This window comes from Trachurus trachurus, assembly GCF_905171665.1.
Source record: "Trachurus trachurus genome assembly, chromosome: 12".
In the NCBI taxonomy this organism is placed as follows: Eukaryota; Metazoa; Chordata; class Actinopteri; order Carangiformes; family Carangidae; genus Trachurus; species Trachurus trachurus.
In genome coordinates, this window is record NC_139908.1 from 6,963,858 (window position 1) to 6,985,951 (window position 22,094).

At 41.5% G+C, this 22,094-nt stretch overlaps 1 protein-coding gene across 1 annotated transcript in view; it reads left to right on the forward strand.

The window, feature by feature from the left end:
- Positions 1 to 10,514: 10,514 nt before the first annotated feature.
- LOC310995071 (netrin receptor UNC5D-like) overlaps positions 10,515 to 22,094 on the forward strand; it is a gene marked incomplete at both ends in the record, with an annotated part of 187,141 nt that continues 175,561 nt past the window's right edge. The window contains one exon of the mRNA XM_083984000.1: positions 10,515 to 10,605. Within this exon, the coding sequence (XP_083840126.1) occupies positions 10,515 to 10,605 (91 nt within the window). The remainder of the gene's footprint in view (positions 10,606 to 22,094) is intronic.

Genomic DNA, 22,094 nt, shown 5'->3' on the forward strand with positions numbered 1-22,094 from the left:
GCCCGTTTGCTTTGTTCTGATTCATAGAGCCATACAATTGTTGAATTTTTTATTTGTATTCACAAGGTAACAGTCCCAAGCGGTCCAAAGTTGTAAACTAAAATGCCATGCACGAATCAACTGTTCTCTCATTGATCAAAATCTTACGTAGTAGTAGGAGGAGTTTACCCGGAAAAAACAACAACTATTGTCGATTATGTTCTCAGTCAGTATGTTTACATGACACTTGAGAAAACCGAATTATTGCCTTAATCCGACTATAACTGGACAACTGAGTGCATGTAAACGCGTTAGACCGACTAATTTCAGAGTTCTCCAAATCCGATTAAGACACCCAGATAATGCGATTGGAATTTGACTGTCTCCGGCATGTATACGCCTTAATCAGACTGAAACTGGACTAAACATCCAAGAAAGCCGGTCGCAGAACCTATTGTTGTAGCGTCACGGCATTCTTGTCTGCCTCCCGAAATCAACATGGCCCCGAGGGATAGCGTGCACCTTATCTGCACAATAAGTAACGCGCACATTACGTACGAGATTAACAAAGCTGTACAATTAACCATCTTGCTGTTGTTTGAAAATGCCGGTCTGCCACCTGGCTAATAGGTCAACCGGAAAAGGTGCCGTATTAACCCTCTGAAACGAGGAGGACACGTTCCCGTCAGTTATTTGATTTTCTCTGTTACATGTAAACTGGGACAAGGACAGAAGTCCGATTCAACGCCAAAACTGAATTTGGAGCATAGCTTGATTAAGCTGTGCATGTAAACGTACTGACTGCTAAAGAACCGCTCCTGGACTCAAAAGCGGAGATGAATCCAGCACTTCTTCTTGGTGATCTTGGTCCAAGAAGAATCTCCAAACAAGCCAGGTCTGAATACACCTACAGTAAATGATCCAACCTATCACAGTGTTTCAAACCACTAAAAAGCAGACTGTAATACTTCATGTTCAGACCGATCCACGCCGTTGCTGTCAAACTAGATGAGAACAGAGCACGGGCTCCAAGATGAACAGCTGGAAGTCATCACACAGACAAGTGAGTAATGTATTGACAACTTACTCATCGTACAAGAAACCATCACAAGTGACACCCAGCGAGAGAACTGAAGTTTTCCAGTCTTCCAAGTCATTTATAAGTACAACGTCCATACTTTAAGTCATGTAATCAGGATTATATAACAGTCACCATTCACAGACGTGTAAATCCACAGCCTCCACAGGAACAGAATCCGCCCTGCCAACAACATTTAGCTTGTTGTATATATCCACATTGGGGGCATGTTTTCACATTTATAGTGTCGTATATATATATATATAAATGTATATACATTTCTGTATGGGGAGGCTCTGCACCTCCTACACAAGAAAAAGATTTACCTCTCAGGAGAGGCTGGTGTGGAATCTCCTTTCCATTTCGTGGCTGTCATTACATCCTGGTGGGAGGTGCACAGCTTTTACAGGAGATGAAAAGGCCCTGATTTTATTGAACACCTCCCTACTACTACATCTACCGTTAATGGATACCTCCTTATAGAACTTCCTTACACAACCATGCTGCTGCAGGATGGCTGTGCTTTGGCTTTGCTCACGAAAATTACCACCGCTTGTTCACGTCCAAATGAGCTTGTACTGTGAGTATGAACTGTACTACCTGCCGTGTGTGTATACCTTGATAATACAAGGAGGCCAGGGCTTCATCTAATCTTGAATCGACTATCCCATGTTTGCTCCTCTCATCAGTAAAGTTCAGTCTCATCTGAGGCCTGTACTGCGAAGCCAGTTTAGTGGGTTAGCGAGGTATGTTGAGTGTAAAGCCAGCCTCTCCTGTACTGCGACGGTGGCTGTCTTTTAACGAGGCTAGATCACCATGGTAACTTATGCTTAGCTCATAACCTGGTCCCGACCAGGTTATGTTCCGAGTTTAATCATAAAACCGGCTATAAAAGCGCCGCTGTTTCACTATTTTAACTCATTTACAGCTGGCGGCACCTTTACTTTGAAAGTCCAGTGGAGCTGGATCAGAACGGAGCGTTTGTACGGAGGAGAGATCAGCTGATCGCTGCTGTTTACTTTCTCTGAGCGTCTCCGCTGAGTCTCCGCCTCCTCACCCGTTGAGCTGAGCGTCAGGAGCTCATTATATATTAGACTATAGCCTATATTTTACTTTTATATACAGTCAGTCACCACTGATAGAAGTTGTTCGCTCGCAGCAGGACAGATAATCAGATGGATAATCGGTAAAGTTAATAATTTCACTTAATGTGGCCGTGAATAAATTAATTCCGATGTGTCGCCTGTTATATTTCAGTGTTGCCCAAACGCAAATCTTGAATAAGTCTCCGCTGTTTTCACATTTAAAAAGGTCTTTGTTTATGAGATTTGCTTGTAGCTACAGCACCTAAAAAAAACCTCACTGTAACCTATCCAGCCTCGCTTCCAATAAAACACACACTCGCGTTATAATTGCGATCAGTGAAATATATAACAATATAAAACACAATTTAAAATGACAGTTGATGTTGCTCTAGTTTATATGGATAAAGCTTCATATTTAAAAGTAGCGCAAGAGCTGTCAGAAAAATTAAAAGCAGCCTCCTCTCTTGTCATATTTGCAGCAACACTGTTGCTTCAGGCTGTGATCGTGCTTTTTTTTAATATCGCTCATACTCTCTCCATTAAAACAATTGCACTCGTCTTGGCTGAAATCAGCCCGTTGTGGATCAATTTCGTGCGGAAGTAGAATAATATGACGTCAAACGCCCCCTTTGATGTGAACGCGCGCAGAGCACAAAGCTGAGAACCGGACTTGACTAATTAAGTTGATAACCACCGTCACAGTACCGTTTAGCTCTGATTGCGGACTTGAGGGTTTGTTGAGCTGCATCTTGAGCACAAAGCCTAGGTATGTTGAGCCTCCTTCGCAGTACAGGCCTCTGGAGTTGAGTCAGAAAGCCCAAAGCAAGAGTTATAACCACAACTTATATGAGAAGTCATAAAACGTACGTACTTTGTGGAGTTTTTTTTATTTTTATCTGTCCTGACTTCCACTTGAAGAACGACATGTGAAATTTCCTCGGGGTGAATGTGCATTAAATGAATGATTTGTTCAATAAATAGCGATAGTGCTCCGCCTTTGACTTGTCTCGTCCATTATTGATTTCAGTGACCGGTTTATGAATAGTGAGGGCACTGCTATTGAATCAGGCAGAATAATACATCCAATACATTGATTTTTTCTCCTTGTCTTTTGTAATATAATTGCACCTTTTGACAATTCACATCCTTGTAGCCCCTAAACAACAAAGAACAATGGTGAATTGAAAAGTGAAGTCCATTATTTTAGCATCCACACATTGAAAAAAAAAGCATTGCAGGGCTGCTGAGCCCTTTAGGACTGGAGGGTGTCAACAAAAAACAACAAAAAACACAGCTTTACTTGAAGGGAGGCGAGATAAGTAACTGTCTGTCATCTCCTAACTACTATTCCAGCGATGCACTCAAAAGTACCTCAAGGAGTTTCCATTGTACATTTGTATTCAGCATTAGAGACCTAAAAATATGTTCCAGGGCTCAGGGATACATATGTTGAAATACACTGAATGCATTTCCTTTTCCTTATAATAGATTTGCAGAGCGGTGGCCTTCTTCCCTTCCTTTTGTGTTGAAATAGTCTCACTTATTACAGCAACCTTTACATCCACCGCAGCTACCGGCCTCTTTAGTCTGCAGAAAATGCATATTGCATCACCCTGTTTCTCATACATACAGTATGTGTCGATGCCAGTTTCTATTGCCAGAACAAGAATATAAATATTGGCTGCCTCTGCTGCACCTCAGCAAACAAATAAAAAAGTTTTTCATGTCCAGTAGTGCCAAGATTTTGTTTTTTTGTTTTTTTGTTGTTGACAATTCTTGCACTTTCCAAAAAAAAAAAAAAAAAAAGCATAAACAAAGGACAGGCTGTTGTCGTTTTGGTGGAGTACATTCATTTTCTTGCAGAAAGACAGATGAGAAGATCAAGACCTCTCATGTCTGTACACTAAATACATTATGAAGATGCCATCTGGTGCGGGAGCTTGAGTAAAACATCGGGCTGTCATTCATACAACTATGGGTTTTTGTGCAGATTAAATCAATGAGAGCTAATGTGTTAATAAGAATAGCTGATGATAGGCAGATTTTTTAGCCATTGGTCTATACACCTTGAAGCCAAACCAAAGATGTTTTAGAAACAAGACTTCCTTTCCTGTATCTGTGTCATGTGGGTCTCACCGCTACACCACCGTCCCTTTAGGAGACCAGCAGAAGCAGCAGCAGCAGGTGTTGAATATGGGAGAAGTGAACGTTACAGATTATGGTCGACTCTTCCGCCCCCATAGCCACCGAAGTAAATATTGGAGTCATTTTTCACAAGCCACATCTCTTCTGAACATGTTGACAGTAAAAAGGCAAATTTCAGACAGACAAATCAACTTTGTCCAAGACCTGTCTCTGTCTCAACAACACATTCTCTGGCACAGAAGTCAACTAATGTTTACAAACACTCTCACTAACAATTTTTTTGTAAAGCTTGTAAATGTGATTTGGGACTGGTTAAATAAAGGTTTAATGACTGTTAGCTGTGTAAATATCTAATGTTAGCAGAAGAAAAAATAAATTACTTACTTACATCCACCAACAACTTCTATCCACACACACACGTTCACAACACGAGGTGGGGGGTACGGGTGTATTGTACTACCATTTCATATCATTGGTGCAGCTTGTAATGGGCCATCTTGAGTAGTAGAGTATTTTTGGATAAAGGGATAGTTCAACATTTTGGCAAATTGGCCCATTGCTATAATCCCTATCGTTTTAGGAGTAGGTCCGTTACCTTTAATTGTCGGTGCAAGCTATTTTTAGAACGGCGGAGCAGAGCCGCGAGCTGCTCAGAGCTACGCTACGGAGGCTAATGGGATTTCTTGGTTTCCCCCATCAAACTCATCAAATACACAATCCAACAACTCCAAAACGCTCTGGTGGACAAGTTGTGACCTGCACATTCACCACGCTATGAGATAATAATTCATGCAAAACCGCTGATGCACGTTCCCGTCGGGGGCGTTTTGGAGTTGTTGGATTGTGTATTTGATGAGTTTGATGAGGGAAACCAAGAAATCCCATTAGCCTCCGTAGCGTAGCTCTGAGCAGCTAGCGGCTCTGCTCCGCCGTTCTAAAGATAGCTTGCACCGACAATTAAAGTTAACGAACCTACTGCTAAAACTATAGGGATTGTGGCAATAGGCCAATTTGCCAAAATGTTGAATATCACTTTAAACTAAGTCAGGGGTCTAGTGGTTGTAGCTTCATATTGAGCATGCAGACATGAGAATAATGTTTTTTAATTTCTAAAATAAGAAACTATAAGGTGAGGCAATTTAACACTTGGATTATGTTATGCTGAGATAATGGCTACGGATACTACGAACACCTGTAATACAAACTCCCACCTGTGCACTCACATAAAGGGAAGATTACTACTGTCTGCATTGTTACTGAACATAATGTACATTATAAAGTGTGGGTTTGCTCTATGGAGACTGGATACTGGGCTAGTATGAGCATGTGCTGGTAGAAAATGGGCAACAAGTACTCAGGAAACACAGGATGAATAAACATGAGTTAAAATAACCAACAGTATTGCTTTACAGTGGACCTGACAACTTACTACAAGACCTGTGTATCACTGTGATTGTGAAGAGTGAGGGGTGACGCTGCAGAAGTTATGCAAACTCAGCAAAACACTACATGGATTAAACAAATATATATATATATCATTCTCACAGGCAGAGCTTTTCTTTTTTTTCTAAAAGCCGGATTCAGCTGACTGGGTAAATGAGTGACATTTCCTCAGCAGAGGCCGCGCAAAGTTGTGAGAAGACTGTAAATGATCCGGCAAACACACACACACACACACACACACACACACACACACACACACACACACACACACACACACACACACACACACACACACACACACACACACACACACACACACACACACACACACACACACACACACACACACACACACACACACACACACACACAGTGGGGGGAAAATTTACAGAGTTCAATGATACACACTAAATTCAATATATATACAGAGCACAATAAGGTGGATTACCTGTGCTTGCTGCTGCAGCTTGGCGACGATCAACTTTCTTTTTTCTTTGCTTTGTTCTTTTAAAAGCTTTATACAAGAAACTGCTTGTTTTGCAAATCTCCGGTGGAGAATTCTTCATGAAAGGACTCACACCCACCCTGCACCACCACCACTGTGCAATGTCTCCTTCAGTAGAAAGAAACACACTGATGCAATGAACATGCAGGATGCGTATGAGATGAGATGCATGAGAAGGTGCATGTGCAGGTTATTGACTCACTAGTGAGGAGATTGGAAGAAAAAATCAAAAAAAGTTTTTACTCTGCACACAGATTCTTACAATTTCAGACGTGCACAGTATTTTAGATTTGTAACACATGTCCAGGAGGTGCATCAAAATCATAATCAAGAGAAAACTATTCTCCACTAGCTACTGCTTTAAATTGCAACTACACAGCCCGAAAAACACACTGTTGGACTAATGAACAAGTCTGTATTTAGAAATTACCAACACCCACCCACTGCAGTGAAGTGAAGCATCACTGTTTGGACCTGCCTGCTTTGTTCACTGGATGCAGATAATAAATCTTTTAAGGCTAAAAACACCCTTTCTCTTTGTTTGTCTTCATGGAAAACTGTATTTTTTTTATTTTTATTTATCTATTTATGTGTTGGTTTCATTCTTTCTTCTTTTTTTTGAGATGAGCTTTTTATTGCTTTGGATGGCAGTGACATGAATTATACAGGAAGTGGCCTCCTCCATAGCAAATGCGTGTTTTCTTCCCCTTCTTCTTCTTTTCCTGTGCGGCTGATTACAAAAGCTGCCATACTCTCATATGATCCACAACATTACTTCCCATGATGAAGCACATTCACTAATTCCCTTGAGTATTTTTAGGGACCCAATTACACAGTGTGTGAGGCGCTATAACAGCCGCCCCAGGGCATTTAGTTACTCCTAATTCATTGGCAATCAGCCACTTGTGCTTTTTCAACACTCACACATACACACGTACACACAAAAGACAAGTTACAAATGTTTTTTTTGTTTTTTTCTCACTCCTGCCGTTACACATTCTGCATCCTCTGTCATCTCTGGGAGTAATTACAACAACAATCATCTCCAGATATGAAAGGGTTAGAGTGTACAGCACGCTTACCGAGCAAATGTGTCATTCCGCAGCAACTCTTGATGTTCTCAGAATAATGAAGCAGAATAACCTCCGATCAACAAAAGGAGGAGAGTATTTTCAGTGTTTCTCTGTTGTTCATGGTCTGTCAGGTACAGCTCAATAGCCTTAAGGCTGTCCCAAATATTTAATGCACAGTTTATGGCTCCCTTTAGAAATATTATCAAGTAGTTAACCTTGCCTGACAGGCTGACCTCTGGCTACAACTCTGGGAAATGAACCGAATGAATTTCTGGTCAATAGGGTAATTATGTCAGAGAAGGTCAAGCGGTGGTGATTTACATACAAAACGAACACAGACAGACATTTTTATGGTATATCCAAGTTTTTTTTTTTTTTGACTGCAGATAGAAAGGATTTCAAATGAGTCTGCAGAAGTAGACACAATAGTCTGGGTTTTTATGTAACATTAGAAAAGCTGTATTATCTCCAAACTTTTCAATAGCAGCAGCAGCAGCAGCAGCAGCAGCAGCTGATAACCCTCTAACTTAAGGAGCATTTTTGAAAAACTTGAATTGACTATAACTTTTCTGGTTACTAAGCACATACTCAGGTGGAGATATCATACCTCAATGCATTCATTCATCTGACAAATACCTTTCAGAATAAAAGTTCTTTCAAAATACAAATGCATTGTTACTAAAACTCAACAGTTGACATTGTGAAGGTCCATGTACTTGACGATTTCACGATTTCATTGTAAGATATTGCACTTTTTGCTCCGACATCTCTTGAGTGCTATGGTTACCGCTTTATTTTAGACTTTTAAAAAGCTATAATCAGTATAATTAAATGCCCAGGCTGCATTGTTATACTTTAAATTGAACTGTCAGCATGATATGAAGTAGCAAGAGTCAGCTCCACCTCGGCTGCAAATCTCACAATAAATTGCTATATTCGTATTAATCAGGAACAATTATCCAATTAAGACACAATTCAACAGTGTGTTTTTGACAGAAAGCAATTTGCCCACATTCTGCAAATCAGCCCACACACTGTTGCTAAAGTACAGTTTTGAATTCAAGAGTTTTGATTGTAATGGAAGGTTTTTAACAAGGTGAATTTAGTTTATCTATTTAAGTATTCAAATGGTCATAGCCACAAGGCTGCCTCTGTTGCTGCCTCAGTAATAATGTAAAAGTAATGTAACTCTCTGACCAGGGTCCATTCAATTAGTGCCTTTAAATATATTTAGCTTATAATAGCCACGCTGCTGTAGTTTTAAATATGGTTCCACATGCACCACCACCACCACTGCTGCTGCTGCTTTTATGTAAATGAACCAGGAGCCAAGTATTTCTTCCACCGCTGATCATCTAATTCCTTTGAGGACAAACGGCTGCACACTGCAAATGTAAACAATGAGATTAATTACATCATTTGAAAGTGGACATTTGGAAAGCAGTGGTCCAGTTTAGCTGTGATAATGTCTGCTTAATTGGCAATAGGACACCAATCAGAGAGGCCATATGCTCAAAGGCTGAGGACTAGGCATTAATTAGACAAGGACAGTGGAGAGATCTGACCAGAAACCATGTTGTTTTATTTTTTTTACAGGAAACAAACAGGGTGCAGCTGGAGATGTGAAGAAAAGAATAGGGGGGGGGGGTATCTTAAAGGGATAGTTTAACATTTTGGTAAATTCTCCTATCACCATAATCCCTATAGTCATAGCAGTAGGTTCATTACCTTTAATTATCGGTGCATGTTGTTTTGAGATCCGCGGGTCAGAGATGTGAGCTACTCAGTGAACATAATGGTACCCCTGTCCCTCATCAAACTCATCAAATACACAATCCAACAACTCCGAAACGCTCTCAGGGAAAAGTTGTGACCTGCACATTCACCACGCTATGAAATAATAATGTAACGTTACGAGATGGAGTTGTTTTCGAGGCAAATGCGAAGCCAGAACTACATTCCAGGCACGGCTGCTGGGCGGAGTTCAAAAGCGCAAGTAGTTCCAAGTATTTGCTTCATGTAATGTTACATATTTATACATAATTATTTCATAGCATGGCAAATTGGATTGTGTATTTGATGAGGTTGATGAGGGACAGGGGACCTGTACTGTTCACCTCCATTGTGTTCACTGAGCAGCTCATGTCTCTGCCCCGCCAATCTCAAAACAACATGCACCGATAATTAAAAGTAACGAACCTATGACTATAGGGATTATGGCAATAGGTGAATTTGCCAAAAATGCTTAACTATCCTTTTAAAGCAGAAGTAAGCGATCCGGTCGTTTTGGCTAACTTCTTGTCAGCCGATGGAGTTAGCAGTCCCCGCCCTCGTCCCTACGTCACCACATTCAGGCGCATCCCTTGGCTGCGCACACAGAGAGGACCGCCCCTTTATGCCGTTCTCTCTCCTCATTGGATAAAGGCTGTAGGATACAAGGAAAGTTTTCTCCTCAGCTTACAGCAGAGCAGAGTGACTGACAGACCCGTGTTTCAGACCAAACACTCTATATAAGTGATTGCTGTCGGAAGATATAACTATTTAAGACTTATATTAACACAAATATTCCGCTTACTTCTGCTTTAAAGGTAATGCACCTACTTCTATGACTATAGGGATTATTGCTATAGGATAATTTACCAAAAATGTTGAACTATCCTTTTAAGAGAGAAAAAGAGGAAGAGAGATATCACCGAAAGACATTTCCTGGTCATTGAGGGTGGCGGGCGCGTGCATGCTCACACCTTTGTAATTTCTCAACAGGTCCACAGAGGTTTGGACAAGACCACTCTCACTCTCACTCACTATACATCCTCTCCCTCTCCCTCTCTCTCTTTCGCTCTCCCTCTCTCTCCTAAAACCAGAAAGCTGCTGGCTCGCGCGCCTCTCTCTGTCTAATTATTCCACTCTGGCGCGAGGCACAGAGCACCGGCTGCTGCTGCTGCTGCTGCTCAGACCACCGCGCCACTTTCCACCTTCTCTTTCTCCCTCCGCACTGCGCTTCCGCGAGGTGACGGCGGCTCTCCTGGCGGAAACTAATTAGTCCCCCCCTCCTAAAAAAAAAACACCTGGAGAGAGACGTTCCGCGAGGGCGGTTTTTTCGAGGAGCGACAAATGCCCGAGACCCGCGCCCGGTGCCCCCGGACCCGCAGGGGAGGGAGACCAGGACCAGGACCCGGACCCGGACCAGGACCAGCAGAGCAGTAATGGGACAGTTTTCGGGAGGATGCTACTTGAGTTTTGCCACCCTCGTCCTCGTGCTTCTCGGCTCGCGGGTCCCGGCCACGTTAGCTAGAGGTAAGACACAACACAACTCAACACAACTCAACTCCACACAGCACGGCACGGCACGGCACGGTGCAACACAGACTCTGTCTTTGATGAGCCGCGGCTGCTGCTTTTTGATGTCAGTCCTCGAGGATAAACTCGAGGAAAAAAGGTGCGCTTGCCTCGACAGACAGACAGTGTTGGAGCTTGTGTGTTGTGTTTTCTTTTTCTTTTTTAGTTGGTTTGTGTTGTGGAAAGTGATACGAGGTTGTGTTTAGGTGTGTGTGACTGTGTGGGGAAAAAAAGACAAATTTTAAGAAATTTAAGAAAAGTAAGACATTTCTCAGGCTGCCTTTGATGTAAGCCAAGTTTTTATTTCTAACACGCCACGCTCTGGCTGCTGAGGAGTGTGTGTGTGTGTTTCTTTTTTACCCACTGCTGTAAAATGAAGCTAATTATCACTTAGGTTTTTTTTTTTTTTTTTTTTGTCAGTGCATCAGTTCTGCTCAGATCTTACCTACACTCTCACAAGATGCAATTTCTGCTCTGTTGTGCTTCGCCATGTTTTAACTGTAATTCAGAGGGGAGAGTATTTTATCTCTTTGACCACAGCCCATCCTATCTATTTGACAAATCAAAGTAAGTTATTTTTGCACACATCATCTCATCTTTGAATGCAGATATCACAGAGCCGCCTTAATTATACGTATCCTCTCATTGAGGAATTGTCCTAATGAGTAAAATATCAGTGCAATTGAAGAAGCTGCTTGTGGCTGTCCCTGTTTTTTGTGCTGCTCACCCCTGTGGTCTGAGCTATTGTTTCACACACAAGAATAAAAAAGCCCATCTACTCCCTAAGCTTGATGATAAATGGAGATGATTGCTTGAGAGCTGCTGTGCCTCTTCCTCTGCAACTTTAATTGGTTGTTTTTCCTTGCTTTGCTTTGACAGCTGTGGATGCTTTTTATTTTTGATTTCTCTGCACGTGCAAAAAAAAAGAAAGAAAAAAGATGTGATTAACAAAAGGCTGGTTGATGCAGGATAGGAGGTGTGATCTACTGTCTTTCATTATGGTAATGCACATATGTGATGTAAAGCTGTTTGTGATGCAACCCTGAGATGTTATGCGCTGTCTTCGAAATGTCTCCATTTGGTCAGTGTGTGTGTGTGTGTGTGTGTGTCTTTTCCTCCTTTCTTCCCTGACCTATTGACATCCATTTAGCTCACATGGCAGTGTAACAAAGATACATTTGCAATTCAATTAGTTAACTAGCCCCAAGGTTTTCTTTTTTTTTGCATCTCAAGTTTTGAAATTAGCTTTGACTTGAAAATCTGCATTGCATAAATATTAGATTACGCATGTGTATCTTCAGGGCAACTTTGCATAGGGATCATGGGGGTTTTTTGTCATTCTTTCTAAGTCGGTCTGAAAGGCGAGGAAATATAACCTTTCAAAACAGAAGCTGTACGTTGTATTTACTCAACTGGCATTTTCACAGTGGCAACATTTACATGTGAAACAATATTGGAAAGGAATGACCTATGCTTGATGGAAAAAAAACAAAACAGAAACATTTGCCTTTTGAACGCAAGATGCACTTCCCTTAAGTTGAATAAGGTAGATTTTTGTGATACATCTGGCAGCTTTTCAGCATTTGTGACGGCTCTTTGCCAAGCTGTAAAATAAATATTTATGTTATGTAATGGTATGGCTGTAAACAGTCAAATACTTTGACTCTACTTTTAATGTAAAATCTGCAGGAAAGAGGAGCTCAGTTGGGAAAATCATCTCTCTAGCTCCATGTATAGTCCTACAGATGGTAATTTCCTTGCCAATTAGGAGCTAAGCTGTAATTCAGGCATCTGAATTTATTCTTTATCTTGCAAGGGCGGGAAACCACTCATCTGCAAGCGTAGAATTTAAAGCTCTAGCGCACTAAAGGGGGTATAAGGAGCATGAAATGACAATAACAAACGTACCCCAAGGAGAAACCTGGAGTCAGTGCCCACAGGTGGATGGAGGGAGGAGGAGGAGGAGGAGGAAGAGGGGGGCTGATGATGCTGAGCAGCAGCAGTGAGTATAACAGAGGTGTTCGCAGCAGCAGTGACAGAGTGAACGAGCACATCACAGCTCGGATGTGTTCACATGTAAGTAAGAGTGTGTTAGTGTGTGTGAGTGTGTGTGTGTGAGTGTTAGCAGCACGACTTGAACTGTGCCTTCGTGGGATTTTCTCCATGAGTTCCTCCATGAATGTAAATGAATGTCTTTGGAGAGAGCTATTCAGAAATTTCTGAAAATGCTCAATTGTCAATAATTTCAGCTGAAGCCAACCACAAAACAATTTTTATTTGATAGTTCATGCACAGACTTTTAGTTAAAAAGGAAAATGGAGCTTTTCCTGAAACATCAAAACATCAAACATTTGTAGAATATTTTCTGTATTTTAGTTTTGGTTTATAAAATACTCACTCCACAAGCTGAACCATGGTAGAGTTTGGACTTGTTGCTTGGGAACATCACAAGAAATGATTAATCAGTTATTATTTCTCTTCATTGATCATCTGCCTACTTCAGATCTAATTTAGCGATACCTCAGAACGATGCTCTTTCATGTTTTGTCCAATTGAAGATTGAATAGGAGCATTTCACATAATCCAGTTCTGAAATTCAAGTTTCTTTTTTAAAAGCACTTGCAGATCCCAAGGCCATTTGTAAGGCCACCGAGGATGTCACGCAAGAGAATCACTGATATCAGACGTAATGGTCGAAGTTGTCATATACTGACATTTAATGCATGAGTTGGTGCTGTGAATCACAGAACACACCTTGAGCAACATGCAAGTAAACATCAGGCCCAACAGTTGCCGGTAGCCTCTGAGTCAGCTGTTACCTGGCTTCTACCTACAGTAACTGTGGATGAGAAGGCAACACTCATGGTGTTTTGATTTGCTGTGCCTTTATGGAAAAGAAACATTGTGAAACTAGGGCTGCACCTAACGATTATTTTCATTATCGATTAGTTGTTTGGTCAATAAAATGTTGAAAAATGTCAATCAATGTTTCTCAAACTACAAGATGACATCCTCAAATGTCTTGTTTTGTCCACAAACCAAAGAGATACTCAGTTTATTGTCACAAAGGAACAAAGAAACCAGAAATATTCAACATTAAAGAAGCTGAAATCAGAGAATTTGGACTTCTTTTCTTAAGAAAATACTCAAACTGATTATTCGATTATCGATTTTTGTTCGATTAATAATGTAGATTAATTGCTGCAGCTCTATATGAAACCAGTTTATCAAACTGGCACAGGGGTGACTGTAAATACATGCAACCAATTTGGCTTAGCTTAATTCCCTCGGCATGGCAAAATGAAATCATTTAATCAATCAGATGATTGTTATAGTTGACCTGTGATTGTTGGGGGGCAGTGGTTACACAACCTTTTTGAAACGAGCCATAATTACTGTGTGTGTGTGTCTATACAAATGGCTCAACTCCTATTTCCATTAACTCTGACTAATGTGCCAAATGTCTTTTTAGTCCATGGTTGAAAATAATCCTCCTCCCTCTAAATGCAGCTCTTGTTGTTGTCGTGTTTGCCTGACTTTCTGCTGTTACTTAGAAACTCCACTGGCCAGCTTTTTAATTAAAAGACTAACATTATATCTTGAGTGGCCTAATGAATGGGCTGAGTGCCACAGACTTGGGAGGGGGGAGGGAAGTTAGAAATTATAGAGAAGTGGATGAACATGTGGTTTGTTTGGTGATTTGTCAACAGTAATAACAAATACAGAATAATACCAAAATTTAAGGCTGAATGGTGTGAACTTAATTGGACAGGCTGCTTGATTTAAACCGTCATTTAGGTGCTCTGTGTGGGTGAAATCAATAGATGCACTGTAGTATCCCCCCACTCCCCCCACATCCACCCCCCCCCCCCTGCAGCAACGCTGACGTGACACACACAGTTGTTAAGACATGTAACTGGTCGGCCGCCTGAAGCCAGTTAGCTGCCTCTCTGACCAAACGTAAAAGAAGCGGCGGCCTGTCACGCTGCATGACAGACGCCTGATTGACCGGCGCAGATCATCCGCCACTCCACCAACCTTCCTGCAACCACAATGTCATACACACAAAAAAATAAATAAATAAATAAATAAATATAACAACAGAGCAGCACAGTGGGACGTCGGCACAAAACAGAATTTCATTTAATTGCAGTTGCATAAATTTCCTTTTAGGTTAATAAGATCCAGAGAGATGTTAGTGGCTGAGGCGTTGAGCATGGCATGAGTGGAAAAAACTCAAGAGAAACATGGATTGGGTGCAGGGAGAGAGGGTTTGAGGGGGGATGGAGGGATGGAGGGTGGATAAAGGGCAATGGAGTCATCTCTGCCATGTTTTATTTATCCCCAAAAGAATGACTGCCAGACTGTTTCTCAAGCCCCGGCTTTGATTTAACTGACATTTCACATGAGCAGAATTCGCGAGCGCAGCCGGTGCTCGGTCTCTCTCCACTGTTGTTTCTGCTCTTGTAGGAGATTGCACGGTGGTCGTACACTCACTGCCCAGTTTCAGTCGTGCATTATTCAAAGGGGAGCCCATCTACTCCATCCAACTCTCTCTCATCATTCCTTCTTCACATTCAAAGGGGGGGAAACTAAAGCTCACCACAGAGAGCCAAACGAGGGTGGGTGGTGGGAAATGCTGTCAATGGTGAAAGCACAAAGAGCTGGGGAAATGATATAGGTAATGTTATTCAGTGTATGCTCGGAAATAAATATACACACATACTCATTACGCTGATAAAGTGTGATGAGAGTCTGCTTTGGACACAGCTATTGTGTTTTTTTGTGTGTATGGGATATTGAGACTTTGGATTCTAGTCAATAAATAAGCTTTTGTACGCGGTATTCCTCAGAGAGGGAGGATTGATTGGAAGAGAATCCCTTTTGTTTGCTCCAATAAAAAAAAACAAAAAAACAACAACAATGCTTTCATTATAAAGCTGCTGATGTAACTTCATATTTCTGCTCCGGGTCCATTGTGGTTATGTACAGTATAGATTCATGGAGGTCCTCTCTCCAGTTTGTGGTTAGTTTAGTTTTTGTTTGTATACATTGGTGATTCTTCATGTTCATTTATGATCTCATGTACTGTAGAGTCTGAGTTTTTCGTTTGGCCCTTTTGTCCCTTTTTTATTCAGTGCACATCCAACCAAGGCCGTACAACCTGAACGGAAGCTTGAAGATTGAACTTAATTAATCCTGAACTTTTAGCTCTGTTGAAGTTGTTGCTACTACAAAAGGAGTTTTTCTGCACCAGTGATCTTTGCCCGAGAACAAACACCGGACTTGCAGAGACGAGCACAGAAACCTCTGACAAACTCCTGCAGCCAAGTTACTCTCAACTGGCAAACAGCTGACGTTGCCCTCGGCCAGCAGCGACATCGTATGTCATTTCAGTCGGCGAAATGAGAAGCTGTTACCTAAATGTGCTCCTCGCTAATAAGAGCAATTTAGCCCAACAATCATTTTTTGTCAATTGGGGCAGCTAAACTCAGTCATTTGAACCGGGGTGCAGGAATAATTTACCACATTTAATTCTCCACAGCAGAGTGCGGTAAAGGAAGGATTGGCGTTTGATCAGGTTTACGTCAACGGTCGGAGCAGCTATTGTTAGGATCGGCTCTCTCTGGCTTTAAACAAGACTTTTTATTGATCCCACTTATGTGAAATGAACTTGTTACAGCCGCAGAGAAGTAAACAACAAGCACAAGTAAAGAATATCATATAAATAGACAATCTATACAGTCATGTACAAAGATATATCAGAAAATATATACTGTTTTAAGAATAGAGATACTATATAATATACAATGGTGCTTATTCAGTTGATGAGATACTGCAGAGTGTGGGTGGGCATGAATAGGAATACATGTACAGTTCGTACGTATAGAATGGTAATACACACACACACACACACACACACAAAATAAATAAATAAATGCAGGCAAACTTTATGAATACAACAATAGGAGGTAGTGGAGAGTGACGTGTGAAGACGGCAGATGGTTATGTACTCCATAGTGATGAGAATCCATCATCATCTATACATGTTGTATAGTATATCTGTGCTGAATGTTTTGCAGACAGAGTGACAGGGATGTCAGATGTTGCCACTCCGGTCGCCTCCTGCAGATTTTCTCCTTTCAGCCTTGTCGACAACGGCCTTGAAGCTTTCTGTTCAATAAGAGCTGGCAACGCTGTCATGTGTTTCCTAATAACACAGAAAGAGGGGAAGCCTTGGAGATAACTGCCCATCCACAATGCACCATTCAATGCCTCACTGGCTAACTCAAGGGCATTGCCACAAAGGCAAGATTCACGCCATACACCGTTCACTTCAATGCCAAACACCCTCCCTCCCGCCACCTCTCCCTCACAGCTCTGAGCTGCACTTTTGTTTCCCTTTAAACTGCTTTTATTTCATAAATACCCCCCCCCCCCGTCCCCGTCCCCCTCCCCTCCCGTCCTGTCCCACCCTTCTTCATCCTTTGCTTTGTTGTTCACTCCTCCCGTGCAATTCCTTTCGGTGTAATTTAGTTTCAGTGGATTGTTGCTGTGACAAATGTTTTGGTTCTGGTATCATTTCTCAACTCACCTGACTGAGAGGGAGAAAGGAGGGCTGAGCCCGGAGAGGCAGAACGAGGGAGCCGGGGTATGTAGCAGGAAGCAGAGAGGAGGAGAAGGAGAAGGAATAGAAGAAGGAGAAGGAGAAGAAGAAGGATAGGGGGGTTACAGTGCAGAATACTTAAGTATCTCATGTTATCAGTAACTGCCACAGCAGTTTGTCAGTAACAGCGAGCACCTGTCACCGCTCTCCCTGATGAATTGCTTTCAAAAGTAATCAAAGGCAAATACATATTTAATCACATTGGATTAAAGCAGGGCTTCAGTGTTTATTTGTGTAGTGTGCGATTTAAGATGCAGAAGTAAACATCCTCTACGTAACCAGAACATGTTTTTTTTTATTTTATTTTTATCATTACTATTATTATTATCATACAGGATGTGTGGGTTTCTAAACACATGTCAGATCTAATGTGAAACATATTGGAAACACATCAAAATGACAAATGTAAAAAAAAAAAAAAAAAAAATCCATTGAGGTAAACATGTGATTGATGTGAATTTCCTTGTTAGTGTGCCACAGAGCCAATACAGTGCTTCATGTAACATACGCTGTCATGGCCTGTACGCCCGCTGAGCTGAGCTCTCTATCAGAACAACCACCACCACCACCACCGCCACCGCTGTCGTCGCGCTAACAACCGGTTAGTTCCTCCCTTTTGCTCTCAGAACAGCCTCAGTTGTTCACGTCGTGGAATCCACACGATGTTGGAAACGCTCCTCTGAGATCCCCTGCTCTGTGTTGACATGATTGCATCACGTGATTTTTTTTTTTTTATTCGCAGATCTGTCGGCTGCACTCGCACAGTCGAGCTGCCAATCTTCTAGCCTACTCATCCCCGAGGTGATCTGCAGGGTTCAGGAAGGCAGCTGAAGTTCACTGCAGCTCACCATCATGTTCAGGGAGCCAGTTTTAGGTGACTTTTATGCGTCTGTGTGACAAGATTCATTATCATTCTGGAAGAAGCCATTAGAAAAAGGGGCTCCTCAATTATAAATTCAGTCGGGCCAGATTTTTTCAAACAAAAGAAATGTATCTGAGCCAGACGTTTTCAGCGGCTGGTGGTGAGCAGCAGGTAACCAACATAAATGAATGTATTGAAAAATAAGTGATGTTTATTCTTTGTTTCCCTTTTAAAATTTAGTCACAGTTGAATCAAAGTGCAGAAAAACAATGACAAAAACCTTAACAGAAGAAAAATGTAGGTAATAGCAATACTTAAAGGGGATGTTGTGTAACTTCTCCTGTTATCTATTCACGAGATACGAAAATCGATTATTTAGTTCAAAAGTATGTTTTTCATTCATCAGTAATCACCCCCATCAACAAACTGAAGTGTTCCGGTAAGCTCTGAATTTGCCGTTCATATCATTCGTATATACATCGAGCGTGACAATATGTCGCCATGACAACATATTGTCACGTGTATTGTTTTGCCTCGTGCTGACGGACCACTTGTTTACATAGAGGCTTGTTTATGCCGTTAGGTGCAGCGGCTGTCGTCCGTCTGCCGTTTGCCCAATTTCACGAGAATGCAGCATGAAAAATACGATTGAGTTGCTTGCGATATACAACCACAACGCTACCTGACCAGGACATCCTTGAAAAAGAGATTGTTAAATCTCAATGGATCCTTCCTGGATAAATAAAGGTTAAATAAGAAATACAAAATAAATAGATGGGAGTAATTCCTACACAATGTACCTTTAACTGCACTTTGGAAATAAAAAATAAACATTTTTTGGTCTCATCTAAACCATGGCCCACCTCCAAAGTGCATAAAAACCAAAATAGTGGCCAATCTTGCTTCTCTTATGCATTAAAAATAAACATTCACTTTGAATGGATTTCTGAAGGCTGACAAAATGTGATTTCACCATTTGAGTGGGCCTGTATTAGAAGACGATGCACTGTGGCTAAGTGAAGGGATGCATGATGAGCAGGCAAACCATGATTGATTGATTGATTGATTGATTGATTGATTGATTGGTAGGTACAGTATTAAAGGGCCTAAAGTGAAAACACCTGGACTGGAGTGTTGATATAATACAGATGTGTTCCATGCGTGGAGTCTGACCGTACCATCTGCAGCCTCAGCAGAAATTCAGATTCCTCAGACCAGGTATGATTTTTTTCCAGTCTTGATATGTCTTGTTCTGTTCAGCCTCAGACTTCTGTTTTTGGGCTGTCTGTCAGGAGCCGGACCTGACATGGTCTTCTTCTTCTTCTTCTTCTGCTGCTGCTGCTGCTGTTGTAGCACATCCACCTCTAGGTTGTGGCGTGTCATTCACCCTGGGAAGCTTCTCCTTGTAATGCGTAGTTATCTGAGGTAACTGTCTCCTCTCTGTCAGCTCTGACCTCTGACAGCATCTACTACAAGGCGTTTCTGTCCATGCAGCTGCTGTTTAGTAGAAGTATTTTAGGGTTTATCCTGGATAAACTCTTTAGAGACTGACTGGCTGTTTGTGCCTGTGTGTGTCTGTGTGTGTGTGGAAAATCTCAGGAGATCAGCAGTTTGAGAAACGCTCACACCAGCTCCTTCGACTCCGACAATCGCAGCCACAGTCAAAGTCAGTGAGGTCACATTAAGTGAAGCTCCTATGATCTGTATCTGCCAGATCTTCTGCAGATGATTGGCTGTGAGTAAGCAGGTCTACAGGTGTTTTCGGCGCCACCGAGGTTTTGTCAGTACATGTTAGTGAGAAATGTGCAGCCACATGCACCGGTGCAGTTTCTTTGAATGCTGTGGCACTTTCCAATTTGTTGGTATTTACAGTGAGAGGAGAAGCTGACCCTGCTTTTTTTTTTCTCTTTGTCTCTCTCCTGACTCTTGTCGTATGAGCACAGTCTCACTGGAAAAGGTTGGTTAATGGTTGAGAGGCTGTTTCTTGTGGCTTATTTCCCATATCTAGAAATCTTTTTCTGACTTCAAGGAAGGCAAGGTCTCTCTCTCTCCTCCATCGAGTGAAAGGAAGAAAAAAAATCAGATGACAACCCCAAGCTGCAGAAGAGAAGGACTGTGCCTGGTTATATTTCATGCAGCTTCAGTCTGTCCTCAGTGGCTATTTGGTGCTTTTTTTGTGAGTGTCAGAGATGCAGTGTTGGGATTTAAGAGTCCCTGCTGGTGTACGAAGCCCACATAATGCCTCTGTGAAGCCACGCGTAACTATATGTTGTAAAAAACCAACAAAGCTCTGTCATTCACAAAATAAAACAGAAAGTGGAATACCATTGGCCTTTTGAAGAAGATGCCTTCTGTGTTGTTCAGAAGAAATCTTCGGTCCTGCAGATAAAGGAGGAAAGAGGAGGGGAGGGGGGATGATTCAGAAGCTGAAATGCATCAAATACCAAGTTGAACTCGTAGATGGAAAAAATGATGATTTACATAGACTTCTTTGTATCACACTGAACTCAGGTCAAATAGACTATATCAAAGATGAATGCAAGTCTTAAATAACAAGAATCCAGAGTCGCATTGACAGAAATGGCAAATAAACCTAGAAATAAACTGTAAATAATTGGACGCCCGTCAAAAAAAAAAAACATCCCTTACGAGCAGAAACATTTTAATTAACCTGTGCAGGATTAAAGAAAAAACATATCTGACTTCAGTTCCCAGTTATCAACACAAAAGACCTTGACAACATGATCAGACTTGAAAGAGGCTAATCATATTTAAAAAATCTTGACATGAAGTTGACTAATAACAATTTAATTACATTCTTATCTAAAACTCCATTTCACGAAAAACATTCCTTTTTTTTCAGAAAATATTTCAAAGTCATTAACGCCTTCGTTCTGGATGTCATTGACATATCTATATGAGTCTGAATGTTTAGATGCATGAATTATCAGCCGTTTATATAAAATCCAGCAAATATTTACATCATTGCCACCATCAGGCTTAGATTAAAGGACAGAGGGACTGAATCTGTGGTGAAGAGTGTTGATATGGCTTTATTTGTTTAGACACTTCATCTATGTGAGCATTTCATTTCCATAACAGGAATAATCTCCGTAGATACCAACACATCATGTGCATATAATGGACATGCCTGTGTTGGTTTGCGTGGTTGCTTGGTAGCAGCACATACAGCTGCAGATAATATATACAGTAGCGTAATTTAATGCAACAGCTGCTGTTTGCAAAACAACAAGCACAACTACGCTTGTAGTTCCTTTATCTGAATGCAGGAAAGAGTCATGTGATCGAATCGTGACAACACATGTCGTTTCCATTTCTATTTTACCTGTATAAATAAAGGTTAATTAATAAAAATAAAAAAAGTCTCCAAAGGGACACGTAAGGCTAAAATGGAGCTAATGAGGGACCAGCAGCGTTTCCAAATGTCTTTTTTTATATTTTTTTTTAGGAAAGTCGCTTCAAAACAAAAAAGTATGAATGGGGACGTAACCTGTGAGCCACTGCAGCAGCTATCCTCTGTAACCGTTTACCCCCGCTGTCTCCCTTCATGTTTGTATTTGGCAGTGAAAAGCAGGCGGCAACTTGATAAAAGGGCAGTTTTCAATAAGCACAGAGTTCAGAGTCCACTAAAACGCTGCAGCTCATCTCCCGGGCTCGACGACGGCTCGACGCTGTCCACCTCTTTGCTGGCCTTCCTCCATCACCTCTCAACCCTTTCAGCCTACACAAGTCAGCCGTCCAATCACTGCGTCTGCTCCCTTGCTCTTCTCCCTCCTGGCTGGCTCCATGGTACGATGTCACTCTTCAAGTGAAAGCTGCAGTTTCTCTGTCCCTCTTAATGCTCTGGTACTTTACTGCAGCTCCCCTTCAAACCCCAGCTGGTGTCTTTTTAATCTG